The following is an 18,546-nucleotide window of genomic DNA, read 5'->3' as shown; positions in this document are numbered from 1 at the left end:
ATTTTAGACAACTGGCTGCTTTCGAAAAGTTTGGGTATGGCCCTTGCCTGTTCCAGTATGACTGTGCCCTTGTGTACAATGTTAGGTTCATTAAAACATGGTTTGGCATAAAGTAATTCAAGTGGCCTGCACAGAGCCCTTACCTCAACCCCACTGAACACCTTTTGGATGAATTGGAATGGCGATCGCAAGCCAGACCTCATCCAACATCAGTGCCTGACTTTGCAAATGCTCTTTTTGCTGAATGGGCACAAATTCCCACAGATAGTCCAAAAACTTGTGGAAATTCAATCAGGAGTGTCAGTTGTTATTGATGCAAATCAGGGGCCAACTTCATGTTAATTTCCATGTTTTTCGATTGTGATATCCAACATGCTCATATAGGTGTGATGCTCAGGTGACCACACTCTTTTGGCCATATAATGTAACAAGCTTCCTTCTATGCTTTCTTTTGTATCTTCTTGTACCATTTTCACTTGTGTTCACCGTCCTCTCAGTCCAAGGCAAGCACACATTCAGTCACAATTCCATGCTAACTTAATAAATAATCTTTGTACAACCAGCACTGGCATATCTCAGACAAATGATGAAATGTTTCATTAGAGTATCATATGTCACACACACAAGAAAAAGTACTGGATGTTCTTTGCATGAATACTCGTCTTATATTTGTACTTGTTGCTTTCAGATCTCTCCCTGCATTTGAATTCAGCCATGTTTGAAGAAAATGGAGGTTGTGGATATGTCCTTAAACCACCTGTTTTATGGGACAGGAGCTGTCCATTATACCAGTTATTCTCTCCGTTGGATCGAGATGTAGAGAACATGGAACCAGCTATATATTCATTATCAGTATGTATTTTATTTAGAAAAGTACAGTTTAGTAATATTAGTATCACAATTGAATATATATATATATATATATATATATATATATATATATATATATATATATCAAAATAACAAGAGTATTGCATTGAGCAATGATTCTTTTTTATTGGACTAACTATACATTTATAAGTTGAAAAGCTTTCGGAAGAGTTCCTTCCTTTATCAAGTCTGAAGCAATACAATACGTATTGCTTCAGACTTGATAAAGGAAGGAACTCTTCCGAAAGCTTGTCAACTTATAAATGTATAGTTAGTCCAATAAAAAAAGTATCATTGCTCAATGCAATACTCTTGTTATTTTGATATCTAAATCTCTGGACTAACACGGCTACTCCAATCAACATATATATTTATATTAGATAACAAAGTGTATGCTTACCTGATAAACTCTTTTCTTTCGGAATGAAAGCAACAAAATGTGATTATTTTTGAGGGGGTGATTCTTTTCAATACCCACTGTATAGGGAAGTGCAGATAAGAAACATTTCAGTTCTATTGGATTGTAATGGCATAGAAGCAAAAATAATTGACCGTAGTTTCATGTGGGAATTTTGATGGATTTGAAACAATGCCACTATGAGTACCCATATGTAAAAAGCATGCTTTTCCATTTATATATGTTTATGCTATACACCGAAACTCCTTTTCAGACTCTGTATTGGTTTTTGCTGTGATTTATTGTCAGATTACAGTTTTTCTTTGGTAGCTTAGGTTAAGGGGAGGTCATTATTGTTTGAAACATTGCAGACCATCAGCTCCGTTGAGAAGATCTTGAAATATAAAGTTTCAAATCTGTGTTATAACAATTCACAATAGAAAATAGCACAGTTGTATTGCAACTTTTTTGCAGTAGTACTTTTCAATAGTGGGCCTATTGCACCAGAAAATCAAATTAAAGGGGCATTCAAATCCAATAGTTAAATGTTTTAAAGCATTTTATGTTAGCACTAGTATTCCTTGCTAGTTGTGCATTTAAACCCACTAAGGGCTAGATTACAAGTGGTGTACTATTTATCGCTCCCGCCCGTGTGTTCCCGCCCGTGTGTTGACTGCTATAGAAGTAAATTTTTTGTGCGCATTGTCTAGCGCGTGTATTACGAGTAAAAAAAAACATTTTTGCACAAGCGCTAACTCGACGCACACAAGTATCCAAACCTCTTATATCGCGACTGCTTAACGTATTCCCCCATCGACTTCAATGGAGTGCAAATTTTTTTTAAAAAAAGGGGGTCACGCGCGCAAACTGGATCACATTTTCTCAAGTATGCTTATCCCACATGAAATATGAATATTTTACATTCCAGTGTTCTTCATGTAGAAGAATATGTTCTATTTATTCATAAATAGATATCTCTATATAGCTGATGGTTTTTTTTTGCGCAAATGTGCACTGGTATTAATACTTAAGCTCAATGTGAACGCAACCTCACATTTGCATTGCCTGTAAGCCTTGCGCTCACGAGAGAGTGCTTCCATAGTCTCCAATGAGAGCCTCGTTCTCTTGCCGTTAAAAACGACAAAGAACTTAGCGCAGGGGGTAAGTCGCAAAGCGCTGGGCAGCAAATTTAAAATCTATATGAATATATACATATATATTTATGTTATATGTGTATATAAACATATTAACACATAAATATATATGTATATAAGCATATAATTGAAAAAAGTTGCTAGCAGCAGTCTTAAAAACATACAGTCTTTATTGAAACATCAGTAGTAAAAACACTCCAGGGAAAGCCACAAATGCATTCACAACATTTAGTCCGCTAACATGTTTCGGCCAGGGGCCGTAATCATAGCTACTGGACTATGCACCTGTGTACCTTAAAAAGCACCAGGATCACCCTGATTGGGTAAAAACAAAATTACACATTGTGATGCAGTTTTAACTCTTTGAGTACTTTAACAGAAAAATACTATATTTCAGTTAGAAATTTCAAATACAAAGTGCCTGTCACCAATCTATACCTAGAAAAAATATATACATAAATGACAGAATAATGATCAAATGAATGCTAGCTGGAAATCTTAAATGTTAGATGGAAATGGGGAAATAAACATTAAATGGAAAAAATTCACATATGCACACTTTATGTTGCAAAAATGTCAACTGGCCCAATTGTATTACCAATAAAATACAATACAAAAGTAAAATAGAACAATACATCTATAGAATTACTGAAATAATTTTCATAACATTAGAGTAGACTGTAAATGACAGTTATAGTGTATAAGTTTAAATGGTGGCCACTAGCGTGATGAAATCACCAAAGATTTTAATATGGAATAAATATATATTTATTTCCTGTTCTGCCATCTGATCATATTCTATCAAATATTAAAATGTACAAAGCTAGAAAGAGAGGTAGCCTAATTTTATACAAAACTTACTATAATAATAATGTGGTATATTGTGGTATATTGGCGCTGCATAAATTCTTGTGACTACATCTATTGATATGGTTATGAAGTTGGAGTTCAAGCTACACCAAACATCCAGTGCATTTGCACTTGTAATATTTCACTCTGTGTGGAAATTTCGGTGATGCAGCTAATAAATGCCAAGCCCACAAAGAAAAAGGAGGACTAAGGAAAACTCTATATGGTGAAAAGGGGAAAACTGAAGGCACAATTAAAGGGTATAGAGTCAGGCGCCGCAGTAGAGGGAATAGAGATCTATGGCTCGATAAATCATTGCCAATAATTGATTAGATCATACTCAGAATTCAGGCCAGTAGGTACACGAGTCTGAAGTCTGAAAATCCAAAACATTTCCCTCTTCTGCAGCAACCTATCCCTATCCCCTCCCCTAGGGGGACAGGTAACCCTTTCAATAGCCTGCCATTTCAGTGAATTAACACTGCTACGGTGATGTTTAGCAAAATGCTGCACCAAAGGTGTAGATGCCGTTCCTGCTTGTATTGTCGACAAATGGTTCCGTATGCGGACTTTTACCTCTGTTGTGGTGAGTCCCACATACTGTAAATGACAGAGGGTACAACTGAGGACATAAACCACATATGTGGAGGTGCACTTTAAACATGTTTGTATGGGGAACCTTTCACCTGTTACCTCAGACCTGATGTTGTCCGAAGGGAGAACAAATTCACATACCCTACATTTATTAAGACATTTGAAGATGCCCCTATGTGTAAGCCAGGAGCTCTGTCGTTTATCGGTTTTGGGCAAGACTGATGGTGACAACAAGTTACCTAGAGTACTTGTTTTCCTATAGGAACACCGCAGTCCTTGGGAGACACAATTCTCTAATTTGTCGTCCGCAGCAAGAAAAGAAAAATGTTTCTTCACTATTTTGCAAATTTCTTGGTATTCCTGACTATATTCTGTAACAAAGGTCACTCCTTTATGTTGACCCTCAGATATATTATCAACATTCCTAGTTGTATCCAAAGTTTGCACCCTATCAAGCGCATCAACCTGATTCCTCGCTTTTTTAATTACATGGGAGCTATACCCCCTGCTCTTTAGTCTGTTGGTTAAATCCTTTGATTGTTCTGCATATTTATTGGGTAGTGTGCAATTGCGTTTAACCCTAGTAAACTGTCCTTTGGCAACCGCATAAGGTACATGCCTTGGGTGACAACTACTCGCATGGAGGAGAGTGTTCCCTGCTATGGGTTTCCTATAAATCTCAGTAAGCACTTTTCCATCATCTGTACCTTTAATAGTGATATCTAAAAAATTTATTTCACTTTCACTTAATTTGTGGGTGAACTTAATTCCAATATTATTGGAGTTCAAATACGCCACGAAAGATGTAAACTGCAGTGTGCTCCCTTTCCATACAAGTAATAGATCGTCTATGAAACGAACATAAAAACAAATCAAATGTCTGTAGGGATTTCCATCTCCAGACGTGGGACAGCTCCCACCAACCCATGAAAAGGTTGGCATAGGAGGGGGCAAACTTGGCCCCCATAGCTGTCCCACGTCTCTGGAGATAAAATCTATCCTCAAATGAAAAATAATTGTTAGTAAGCAAAAACTTTAATACTCTAAGTATAAAGCAACGAAAATCCATAGAAAAATCAGAATAGCGCTCCAGAAAAAATCCTACCGCTGTTAGACCCTCCTCATGAGGAATCGAGGAGTACAATGCTACTACATCAATAGTTGCCCATTTATAACAATCACTATTCCACTTTAATTTGTCTAGAGTCATGATTACATCTTTTGTATCTCGCATGTAACTATGCAAATTCTGTACAAGTGGTTGTAGAATACTATCAACCCATTGTGACACATGTTCCAACAGGGAATTTATACCACTAACTATTGGACGACCCCTGACATCTGTCAGGGATTTATGGACTTTGGGTAAGTGGTGGAAGATGGGCACAACTGGGTGATCAACAACCAAAAACTCAAAGGTTTTTCGGTCGTAGTGCCCATCTTCCAACCCGTCGTCCAGAATATCCAATAGTTCCTTCTTAAATGTGGTGGTAGGATCCCTATCCAAAGGGATATAATCCTCAATGTTGTTAAGCTGGCGTAGTGCCTCATTTACATAATCAATTTTGTCCAAAACCACGACAGAGCCCCCCTTATCGGCTGTGCGTATAACAATGTCTTTGTTCTCTTGGAGCTCCTTAAGGGCCGCTCTCTCAGACCTGGACAGATTGGGAGTCTGGTAGACAGCTAAATCTTTGAGTTTAATCAAGTCACGTTCCACCCGTTTAAAGAAAGTCTCAAGGGTGGAACCCCTGTTATGAATAGGGTAGAACTCTGATTTATTCTGAAAACCACTAGCTGCATTAATACTCTGTTTATTGGTCAATGATAATGAATCATGTGATAAGCTCTCCAAATTAATTAAATCACATGTTTCACCAAAATTATATAAACATTATTATAAACATATTAACACATAAATATATATGTATATAAGCATATACATATACTGTATATTTAAAGTAAAAAAACTGTCCCAATAGACTTCAATGTAAAGGCTCTTTTCAGTGCCGTTTTTTTTTTTTCTAACACACCACATCCCCTCATTTTAACCCTTTATAACTGCTTTGTGCAATTATTTTTCCAAAAAATAAACATGCTAATTTTTTTTTTATTTTTTTTTAAATATTTTTCTAAAAGGAACTGTCCACTTTATTTTGGGGCAATTGGGGCACATTTTTTTAATTAACCAGAAGTTTGACCTTTGGTTACTTGCGTTAAGCGCAAAGTGCTCCCACAAGCTTGCGGGAGCATTATCCAGCCAATGGCTGGTTATTTAACGTGCACCTGTAAACGGGCCGCACGGTTAAATAGCTCTCCACTTGTAATCAAGCCCCTAGTTAATAGGAATGAAAAAATGAAATGTTCCATCTAATTAGATCATTTTATTTTTGTACTAGAATGTTTAATTGTTATGGTGAACCAAGAATATGCACAAATTCTGTTTTAGATTTTGTTGATATCTTATGAAGCTTTTCACATTAAATGCACTTATTCATTGCTTCAATGTTTGCTGGGTTTTTTTTCTCCTTCAGATTGTTTCTGGACAAAATGTGTGTCCGAGTAATAGTACAGGAAGTCCTTGTATTGAAATTGATGTTCTTGGGATGCCAGTGGACAGCTGCCATTTTAGAACTAAACCAATACATAGAAACACATTAAATCCTATGTGGAATGAACAGTTCCTATTCCGGGTTTACTTTGAAGACCTCGTTTTTCTCCGCTTTGCCGTGGTGGAGAACAACAGCTCTGCAGTGACCGCCCAAAGAATCATTCCTCTTAGGGCCCTAAAGAGAGGTATATTTTGGTTATATACACTAATTGTTCATAATAATAGTAATAGTTGTAGAGATCTCTAGAACCCTTAAAGGCAGAGTGTACTGTAAATGTTCTACCCTTTAATGAGTTCCCAATGATCTATTTTACCTGCTGGAGTGTATTAAATTGTTTACAAATATCTCTTATCTTTATTTTTGTATTTGAAATAGTTTTTTTTGTTTATGATATCTCCCCCTATACTGAAAATTGCAATACTTACATTAAGGCACAGTTTACACAATGTGTTCCCAGCGATTGATTTTACCTGCTGGAGTGTATTAAATTGTTTACAAGTAGCTTGTTTACCCTTATTTCGGCATTTGAAATAGCTGATTTAGCCTGTGGTATATCCACCTATGCTGAAAGTTTCTACACTTAGGTAAAGGCTATAGACAAGCTATGTAAACACAGCCAGCAGAAGAAATTACACTCCCAGTGGGGTGTAGGATAGTTAAATAATAAAATGTTAATTTACCATTGTAGTCTTTTAAAGTATTAAGCTTTGGTTAGACAGATATAAGATAAGGAAGCATGTGTGTGTACGCAACGTGATACAATAAAGAGATCAGATTTACCTACAAGCTCAACCCATTTTAATAGGTTGTGGTTTGAAATACACAAATAAACATGGAAATGCAATTTCTCATACTTTTTTATGGTACAGCTGGAATAACAAGTCATTGGAAATACATTAAGAGAAAAACAATTTTACAATATACTGTCCCTTTAAGTTTTGGCTATGAAAAAAACTACATAAACATAGCTAGCAGAATAAATTACACTCCCAGTGGGAGAGATAGTTAATAAAAATTTAATCTTCAATTTAAGTATTGGGCTTTGGTATACAGACAGAGATAATATAAGGAAACTAGAAAGTTATAAAATAAGGAAGTCTGTTTTCCTTGTTAGCTCAACCAATTAACGAAGAAGAATAGCAGTTTCATATACAAAAACAAGCCATAATGAGTGTTTTCTTATTCATTATACTCTGATGTTGGTATAACAAGTCATTGGGAACACGTTATGGGGAAACCAGTTTTACACTAAACTGTCCTTTTAATGCTGCCAACAAATTGATGGAACTCTCTTATATGATATCTGTCCTATTATGAAAACAAATATTTTGAAAAATATATTACAAAAATAATTACACTTCCCTTGTCCAGTTTACTAGACTTTACTTCAGCCAGGGCAGAAACATTTATAGGGATGTTTAACTCAGATTGTAATATCCTATTACTTAATTATATATGTGTTCTGTTTTTAGAAACACAAAAAAACAAGGTTTATATCACTTATACCATATGTATCACTCATACCGCATGTAGTTGTACACATTTTCCAGTAGTCGTCTCATTGGCTGAAGCAGGTCATTTGACCAGAAGGGCCCGGAACTATCAACAATAGCCCGTGTGTCCATGGAAAGGCACGAGTCTTTCAGTATAAATAGTGATATGTTATGCTTCATGTTTTCTTTCAGAAAAATAGAAACTTGTATTGTACTTTGACACACTTTTGAAGTAATTGATGTTCACATTTTGTCAATGACTAATGTTAATTATTTTGATTTCTTATATTTGTACCTGTTTTATATTTCTTTGGCGTACACACTACTAGGCTACAGACACCTTCAGCTACGCAATTTGCATAATGAATCGTTAGAGATCTCTACTTTATTTATCAACAGTCGAAGAATGGAGGAAATTCCTACTGGAAGTTCTCTGCCAGCGTCTTTGGTAAGGAAGCTGTAACATTTACTTATAATATATTAGTTAATATAAAATGTTAATATAATGGATTTGATTTATCAAGCCCATCTCTCCCCTTGTGACTGCAGGTTCACATAAGCGAACCTACTGTCAAGATTTATCAAGCAGACCACTGCTTCTCTGGCCTGTTCTTTACCTCTTAGGTGGAGAATTTCAATCCCCCTGTCTCTTCCGACCGGGGAGATTGACAGCTCCTGCCCGTGCGTGATTGGCTGTGTGCATGCAGGGGGCGGGTTGCATGCAGAAGCACAAATATGTCTGCCTCAGAATGATAAATTGACCCTTTATGCTCATGAAACTGCTTGACAATATTAACGTATTGGAAATCTCATGTTTTTGGTTTGTCTGAATTAATCTCATAAAGCTTTGTTCTTCTTAAGTATAACATGAGATTATAAAGTTTAACGTTGACAAATTGATGTCAAATTTAGAAGCCAACAAAAATATTGAGATGTTTTTATACAGATAAACAGCATTGTAAACCAGCCAGTACATTTTTTAGAATCTGTGGATCCTGGGATTATCAAATCCTGATCTTATGTGACACAAGTAATCCGCACAAAGATAAGATAAGGAAGATAAGTAATCTGCAGAGATAATATAATCTTTTTCTAAAATATGTCAAGCTTTTTAAATTGTTTCGTATTCATGATTAATTTAAGATGATTCTCTGGGTTAAAAAAAAAAGTCACAGCCCTTAACAAGTAAAATATTTATTTTGACATATTTTTGGCATATATAACTAATATTAAATAATTACAAAAAAGACTACATATAGGTTCAGTTTTAAGTAAAATAAATATTAAGTTTTGTAATTTCTACTGGAGATTATAATTAACTTGGAAAACGTACCATAGCTGGTACATTCAAGGATTATTGCAAACTGGTATTGAGAAAGCATAATGTAGCTGTCACACTCAGGGATTACTATATATTTATTCTTAGAAGTTACACTAAAGTTTGCACACGCCAGGGATTACTGTAATGTCACTCAGGGATTACTGTAATGTCACACTGAGGGATTACTATAAAGTAGTATTGAGAAGACACACTGGAGCTGGCATACTCGGGGATTACTGTAATATCATTGAGAATACACACCAGAGCTGGCACACTCAGGGATTACTGTATAGTCATTGAGAAGACACACTGGAGCTGGCATACTCGGGGATTACTGTAATGTCATTGAGAAGACACGCTAGAGCTGGCACACTCAGGGATTACTGTATAGTCATTGAGAAGACACACTGGAGCTGGCATACTCAGGGATTACTGTAATGTCATTGAGAAGACACGCTAGAGCTGGCATACTCTGGGATTACTGTAATGTCATTGAGAAGACACACTAGAGTTGGCACACTCTGGGATTACTGTAATGTCATTGAGAAGACACACTGGAGCTGGCACACTCAGGGATTACTGTAATGTCATTGAGAAGACACACTGGAGCTGGCATACTCGGGGATTACTGTAATGTCATTGAGAAGACACACTAGACCTGGCACACTCTGGGATTACTGTAATGTTATTGAGAAGACACACTGGAGCTGGCACACTCAGGGATTACTGTAATGTCATTGAGAAGACACACTAGAGCTGGCACACTCAGGGATTACTGTAATGCCATTGAGAAGACACACTGGAGTTGGAACACTCAGGGATTGCTGAAACTCATTCTGAGAAGATTTACTGGAGTGTGCACACTCACTGATTACTGTAAAATGGTACTCAGAAGACTTACTATAGTTGTCACACTCAGGAAATACAAGATAGCATATAGTTACTGGCACACTTTACATTAGATTGGTACTCAGAAGGTACACTCAGGGATTACTGTAAATTTGTAATGAGATGTCACACTTGAGCTGGCACTCATTTAGGGATTACTGTAAACTAGTACTCATGTGCTGTACTTGATAAATGATTACTAGCAATGAAAATCCAGCACAATGTGAGTCAGCTGTGGAGCAAATCTGCCTGAGGCTCTACACCAAAACTTCCATATACACTTATGTCAAACTTCACATAGACAGCAGCACTCACAAATCTTTGTCAGATGTTCAGAAATGTATTGGAATCTCCGAATGGTACAAGAATTAAGACAACGTCATGTCAAATAAGACTGAATAAAACACACAGTGCTTTTTATAGGCATGTGCAAAAATAAACTCTTAAAACTACTATAGCATTTACCAAGTGATACAAATTAGTACAATATATTTTAAATTTGCAAAATTGCACATATTTCAAAACTACAAAAATTGCACATATTTCAAAACTACACTGTTGTACATCTAAAAAAAGAAGTGAAGCAGAGAAGTGTTCAATAGTCAACATATTACAGAAATATAGACACATCAAAGTCTTTATTTAATCCTATTGGATATTTTGGGGTAGATTGATTAATGGTCGAGCAGACATGATTCGTTACTCAACCTCTCTAGATGCCAACAGCATACGTTGTCGGCATTTAACATTGCACAAGCATTTCTGGTGAAATGCTTGTGCAATGCTGCTCACTCTCGGCCAAATGGCCGCTAGCAGGGGTGGTCAATAATCCCGATCGGATCGGGATGATTTCAGTCCGCCACCTAAAAGGTGGAAGAGAAGTTAAAGAGCAGCGTCTTACGGCCAGAAATGATGGGGCGTCGATGCAGCATCAGCTGCTTAATAAATCGACCCCAATGTTTCTAATTTGGAAATCCAAAAGGCCTCCTTTTGTTTTAAATATAATGTTCTATCACCTCCTCTCCTCAGGGGACTAACCTGATCAATGATTTCAAAATTGACTAACATTATATCCTGCTAATAAAAAATGTTTAGCTAATGTATTTTTAATATTTTTAGTGTGAATGTTAAATTTGTGTTCTGTTATCCTATCACGGACAGTCCTAGTAGTCTCACTGATGTAACTCCGCCCATATGGACATTTAATCATATTTATTGCAAAATTTGTATTACAAGTAAAAAAAAAAAAACATTAATGTTATACCTTTTTCCAGTTCTTGGATGAAAAAAATATTTACCTTTGTTCGTGTTATTACAATTAGAACATCCCAAACAAGGGTAACATCCATGATATTTTTTTCTGTTATGTAAGTCTGTTTTTAATAGCACTTTCATCCAAGAACTGGAAAAATGTTTAACATTAATGTTTTTTTTACTTGTAATACAAATGTTGCCATATATATGAATTAATGCCCATGTGGGCTGAGTTACATCGGTTAGACTACTAGAATTGCCCGTGATAAGATAACAGAACATAAATCTAACATTCTCACTAAAAATATAAAAAATACAGAAGCTGGACATTTTTTATTAGCAGGACATAATAACGTTAGTCAACTTAAGTTTCAAATAATTGATCAGATTAGTCCCCTGAGGAGAGGAGGTGATAGAACCTTATATTTAAAATAAAAAGAGGCCTTTTGGATTTCTCAATTAGAAGCAATATATCCAATAGGATTAAATAAATACCTTGATTTGTCTATATGTCTGTGATATGTTGACTATTGACCACTTCTCTGCTTCTGCTTCTTCTTCTTATGTGCAATTTTGCAAATTTAAAATGTAGTTTACTAATTTGTATCACTTGGTGAATGCTATAGTAGTTTTGAGAGTTCATTTGTAAAAGGGGTGTGTGGCTTCTTTTTGCACATGCCTATAAAAGGCACTATGTGTTTTATTCAGTGTTATTTGACATGACTAAGGGCAACAGACCCCAAACGTTGTCTTGATTCTTGTACCATTGGGAGATTCCAATAAATATGTTAACATTTGACAAAGATTGGTGAGTGCTGCTGTCTATGGGAACTTTGACATATGTGTATATGGAGGTTTTGGTGTAGAGCCTCAGACTGAGTGCCAGCTCAAGTGTGACATCTCATTACAAATTTTCAGTAATCCCTGAGTGTACCTTCTGATTACCAATCTAATGTATCATCAGAATACAGTAATCTCTAAGTGTGCCAGTAACAATATGCTATCTCTATGCCATTCTATTGTAATCCCTGAGTGTGCTGAGTGTACCTTCTGATGACCAATCTAATGTATCATCAGAATACAGTAATCTCTAAGTGTGCCAGTAACAATATGCTATCTAGTAATCCCTGAGTGTGACAACTATAGTAAATCTTCTGAGTACCATTTTACAGTTATCAGTGAGTGTGAACACATATGAACATTTGACAAAGATTGATGAGTGCTGCTGTCCTATGGGAACCTTCATAAATTAATAGCCGGGTCCCATGGTCTTATCGTGTCCCATTATAGAACCAACCCTGGCAGCACGGTGTAGCCAAGCAATAAATTGCAACTTTATTTAATTATCCAAGAAGTTAACCCTAACTGTTTCTATTTAAAATGTTGCCAAAAAAGAGGCTAGTGACATTCCAATTGTAAGATAATACTGCAGTTATTTTCCATGGCAGTATTATTTCAGAATGCCCAAGATCAGAAGAGAATCAACATTCCAGCTTCCCCTGTGTTTTATGCTGGATTCCTACACCTTTGTGTCAAGATTAGAAGGTCGCTAACTGTAAAGCCAATGTCCTTTAAATATTTAACCACATATTTGGTTATAGGGGCCACTCCCAATGTTTTAAATCACCATGCATGCTCTAAAGCAGGGATGGAGAACCTTGGCACTCCTGTTTCAGAACTACATTACCCATGATGCTTAGGCACTCTAAAGTCCAGTTGAGCTGAAACATCTGGGGGCCCAAGGTTCCCCATCTCTGCTCTAAAGGGACATTAAACTCAAGACATTTCTATCATGCAAATGAGAGGGCAATATTTAAACAAATTAAAATATTTTTGCATGAAAAAGGTTACATTAAAACTGTTCAACTTTATGTTGAACTAATATAAAGTGTGCCACTGGTCTGTGGGATAGAAGCTCAGTGGTTAAAAGAAAACTGCTGCATACTGGTAGACAGTCACATGACCCACAAGCAGAAAAACACAAAATCTTTATTTTTTTTCATCATATGAACTCACTTTTTATATAAAAAATTAAAAAAAATGTAATACATGTTACAATGGTCTAGTTTAGTTGCAACAATGAATAAAATTTAAAGGGACACTGAACCCACATTTTTTTTCCTTTCATGATTCAGATAGAGCATGCAATTTTAAGCAACTTTCTAGTTTACTCCTTTATCAAATTTTCTTAATTCTCTTGCTGTCTTTATATGAAATGCAAGAATGTAATGTAAGCCGACCGATTTTTGGTTCACAACCTGGGTTGTGCTTGCTGATTGGTGGCTAAATGCACCCACCATTAAACAAGTGCTGTCCATAGTACTGAACCAAAATTTGTCTGGCTCCTTTGCTTAGATGCATTCTTTTTCAAATAAAGAAAGCAAGAGAATGAAGAAAAATTGGAGTCAATTAGAAAGCAGCTTAAAATTGCATGCTCTATCTGAATCATGAAAGAAAAAAACTGGGTTTAGTGTCCCTTTAACCCTTTGAGTGCTAATGACGGCTCTGAGCCGTCACAGAGTTTCTCACTCTGGTGCTAATGACGGCTCAGAGCCATCATGAGCACTCTCCCACCTTGAGGGAGATCTGGGGGCTGCTAACCGCTCCTACCCCGGCGATCATGCCTGTAGAGTGATAGGCATCGCCGGGGCTTCACGTGATGCACAGTGACGTCACGCGCAATGACGTGATGACGTCACTGCGCAATGACGTGATGACGTCACTGCGCAATGACGTGATGACGTCACTGCGCAACTTTATTTATACTTAACAATGTTAAGTATAGAAGGAGGGGGCATGCTGCTTAGAAGCCTGTATCTCAGGCATCTAAGCAGCTACAGACCCCCAAGACCCACTGTTGGAAAGGTAATCGCCTAACCTAACCTAACAGTGTAAGTCTTGGGGGTCTGTAAAAAAAGTTAAAAAAATTTGTTTTCAAACATTAAAAAAAAATTAAAAAAACTTAGGCCTAGATTTGGAGTTTGGCGGTAGCCGTGAAAACCAGCGTTAGAGGCTCCTAACGCTGGTTTTAGGCTACCGCCGGTATTTGGAGTCACTTAAAAAATGGTCTAACGCTCACTTTTCAGCCACGACTTTTCCATACCGCAGATCCCCTTACGTCATTTGCGTATCCTATCTTTTCAATGGGATCTTTCTAACTCCGGTATTTAGAGTCGTGTCTGAAGTGAGCTTTAGAATTCTAACGACAAAACTCCAGCCGCAGAAAAAAGTCAGTAGTTAAGAGCTTTCTGGGCTAAGGCCGGTTCATAAAGCTCTTAACTACTGTGCTCTAAAGTACACTAACACCCATAAACTACCTATGTACCCCTAAACCGAGGTCCCCCCACATCGCTGCCACTCAATTAAATTTTTTTAACCCCTAATCTGCCGACCGCCACCTACGTTATACTTATGTACCCCTAATCTGCTGCCCCTAACACCGCCGACCCCTGTATTATATTTATTAACCCCTAACCTGCCCCCCACAACGTCGCCGCCAGCTACCTACAATAATTAACCCCTAATCTGCCGACCGCAAAGAGCCGCCACCTACATTATAGCTATGTACCCCTAATCTGCTGCCCCTAACACCACCGACCCCTATATTATATTTATTAACCCCTAATCTGCCCCCCTCAACGTCGCCTCTACCTGCCTACACTTATTAACCCATAATCTGCCGAGCGGACCGCACCGCTACTATAATAAAGTTATTAACCCCTAATCCGCCTCACTAACCCTATAATAAATAGTATTAACCCCTAATCTGCCCTCCCTAACATCGCCAACACCTAACTTAAATTATTAACCCCTAATCTGCCGACTGGAGCTCACCGCTATTCTAATAAATGTATTAACCCCTAAAGCTAAGTCTAACCCTAACACTAACACCCCCCTAACTTAAATATAATTTTAATCTAACGAAATTAATTAACTCTTATTAAATAAATTATTCCTATTTAAAGCTAAATACTTACCTGTAAAATAAATCCTAATATAGCTACAATATAAATTATATTTATATTATAGCTATTTTAGGATTAATATTTATTTTACAGGTAACTTTGTATTTATTTTAACCAGGTACAATAGCTATTAAATAGTTAAGAACTATTAGCTAAAATAGTTAAAATAATTACAAATTTACCTGTAAAATAAATCCTAACCTAAGTTACAATTAAACCTAACACTACACTATCAATAAATAAATTAAATAAAATACCTATAATTATCTACAATTAAACCTAACACTACACTATCAATAAATAAATTAAATACAATTCCTACAAATAAATACAATGAAATAAACTAACTAAAGTACAAAAAATAAAAAAGAACTAAGTTACAAAAAATAAAAAAATATTTACAAACATTAGAAATATATTACAACAATTTTAAACTAATTACACCTACTCTAGGCCCCCTAATAAAATAACAAAGCCCCCCAAAATAAAAAAATGCCCTACCCTATTCTAAATTACTAAAGTTCAAAGCTCTTTTACCTTACCAGCCCTGAACAGGGCCCTTTGCGGGGCATGCCCCAAGAAGTTCAGCTCTTTTGCCTGTAAAAAAAAAAAACATACAATACCCCCCCCCAACATTACAACCCACCACCCACATACCCCTAATCTAACCCAAACCCCCCTTAAATAAACCTAACACTAAGCCCCTGAAGATCTCCCTACCTTGAGTCGTCTTCACCCAGCCGAGCCAAATTCTTCATCCAAGCGGAGCAAGAAGAGGTCCTCCATCCGGTAGAAGTCTTCATCCAAGCGGCGCAGAAGAGGTCTTCCATCCGATTGAAGTCTTCATCCAAGAGGCATCTTCTATCGTCATCTATCCGGAGTGGAGCGGCAGCATCCTGAAGACCTCCGACGCGGAACATCCATCCTGGCCGACGACTGAACGACGAATGACGGTTCCTTTAAATTACGTCATCCAAGATGTTCCGATCAGCCAATAGAATGCGAGCTCAATCTGATTGGCTGATTGGATCAGCCAATCGGATTGAACTTGATTCTGATTGGCTGACTCCATCAGCCAATCAGAATATTCCTACCTTAATTCCGATTGGCTGATAGAATCCTATCAGCCAATCGGAATTCGAGGGACGCCATCTTGGATGACGTCATTTCAAGGAACCGTCATTTGTCGTTCAGTCGTCGGCCAGGATGGATGTTCCGCGTCGGAGGTCTTCAGGATGCTGCCGCTCCACTCTGGATGGATGATGATAGAAGATGCCTCTTGGATGAAGACTTCAATCGGATGGAAGACCTCTTCTGCCCCGCTTGGATGAAGACTTCTACCGGATGGAGGACCTCTTCTTGCTCCGCTTGTATGAAGAATTTGGCTCGGCTGGGTGAAGACGACTCAAGGTAGGGAGATCTTCAGGGGCTTAATGTTAGGTTTATTTAAGGGGGGTTTGGGCTAGATTAGGGGTATGTGGGTGGTGGGTTGTAATGTTGGGGGGGGGGTATTGTATGTTTTTTTTTTACAGGCAAAAGAGATGAACTTCTTGGGGCATGCCCCGCAAAGGGCCCTGTCCAGGGCTGGTAAGGTAAAAGAGCTTTGAACTTTAGTAATTTAGAATAGGGTAGGGAATTTTTTTATTTTGGGGGGCTTTGTTATTTTATTAGGGGGCTTAGAGTAGGTGTAATTAGTTTAAAATTGTTGTAATATTTTTCTAATGTTTGTAAATATTTTTTTATTTTTTGTAATTTAGTTAGTTTATTTCATTGTATTTATTTGTAGGAATTGTACTTAATTAATTTATTGATAGTGTAGTGTTAGGTTTAATTGTAACTTAGGTTAGGATTTATTTTACAGGTAAATTTGTAATTATTTTAACTATTTTAGCTATTAAATAGTTATTAACTATTTAATAGCTATTGTACCTGGTTAAAATAAATACAAAGTTACCTGTAAAATAAATATTAATCCTAAAATAGCTATAATATAATTATAATTTATATTGTAGCTATATTAGGATTTATTTTACAGGTAAGTATTTAGCTTTAAATAGGAATAATTTATTTAAGAAGAGTTAATTAATTGTGTTAGATTTAAATTATATTTAACTTAGGGGGGTGTTAGTGTTAGGGTTAGACTTAGCTTTAGGGGTTAATATATTTATTAGAATAGCGGTGAGCTCCGGTCGGCAGATTAGGCGTTAATAATTGAAGTTAGGTGTCGGCGATGTTAGGGAGGGCAGATTAGGGGTTAATACTATTTATTATAGGGTTAGTGAGGCGGATTAGGGGTTAATAACTTTATAATAATAGCGGTGCGGTCCGCTCGGCAGATTAGGGGTTAATAAGTGTAGGCAGGTGGAGGCGACGTTGTGGGCGGCGGATTAGGAGTTAATAAATATAATATAGGGGTCGGCGGTGTTAGGGACAGCAGATTAGGGGTACATAGGGATAATGTAAGTAGCGGCGGTTTACGGAGCGGCAGAATAGGGGTTAAAAATAATATACAGGGGTCAGCGATAGCGAGGGCGGCAGAATAGGGGTTAATAAGTGTAAGGTTAGGGGTGTTTAGACTCGGGGTACATGTTAGGGTGTTAGGTGCAGACGTAGGAAGTGTTTCCCCATAGCAAACAATGGGGCTGCGTTAGGAGCTGAACGCGGCTTTTTTGCAGGTGTTAGGTTTTTTTTTCAGCTCAAACAGCCCCATTGTTTCCTATGGGGGAATCGTGCACGAGTACGTTTTTGAGGCTGGCCGCGTCCGTAAGCAACTCTGGTATCGAGAGTTGCAGTGGCGTTAAATATGCTCTACGCTCCTTTTTTGGAGCCTAACGCAGCCTTTATGTGGACTCTCAATACCAGAGTTATTTTAAAGGTGCGGCCAGAAAAAAGCCAGCGTTAGATACGCGGGTCGTTACCGACAAAACTCTAAATCTAGCCGTTAGAAAATATTAGCACCCAGGTGGGAAAGTGCTTAGCACTCAAAGGGCACTCAAAGGGTTAATGTCTTTATAAAATGTATTGAAACCCAAACATTCCCTTTGTGATTCAGACAGAGCATAACATTTAAGAAAAAAGTTTCCAGTTTATTTCTGTTATCAAACTTGCTTTGTTCCCATGGTATTCTTTGTTGAATAGATACCTAGGTA

At 37.2% G+C, this 18,546-nt stretch overlaps 1 protein-coding gene across 1 annotated transcript in view; it reads left to right on the top strand.

Annotated features, from left to right (window-relative positions):
• Positions 1–18,546, top strand: part of PLCE1 (phospholipase C epsilon 1) — a 702,162-nt gene that overhangs the window by 634,090 nt on the left and 49,526 nt on the right. Inside the window, 3 exon segments of the mRNA XM_053692317.1 lie at positions 689–852; positions 6,399–6,660; positions 8,299–8,417. Coding sequence (XP_053548292.1) covers positions 689–852; positions 6,399–6,660; positions 8,299–8,417 — 545 coding nt within the window.

Source organism: Bombina bombina, chromosome 9 (assembly GCF_027579735.1).
Source record: "Bombina bombina isolate aBomBom1 chromosome 9, aBomBom1.pri, whole genome shotgun sequence".
Classification (NCBI taxonomy): domain Eukaryota; kingdom Metazoa; phylum Chordata; class Amphibia; order Anura; family Bombinatoridae; genus Bombina; species Bombina bombina.
This window is presented reverse-complemented; position numbering and strand designations above follow the sequence as displayed.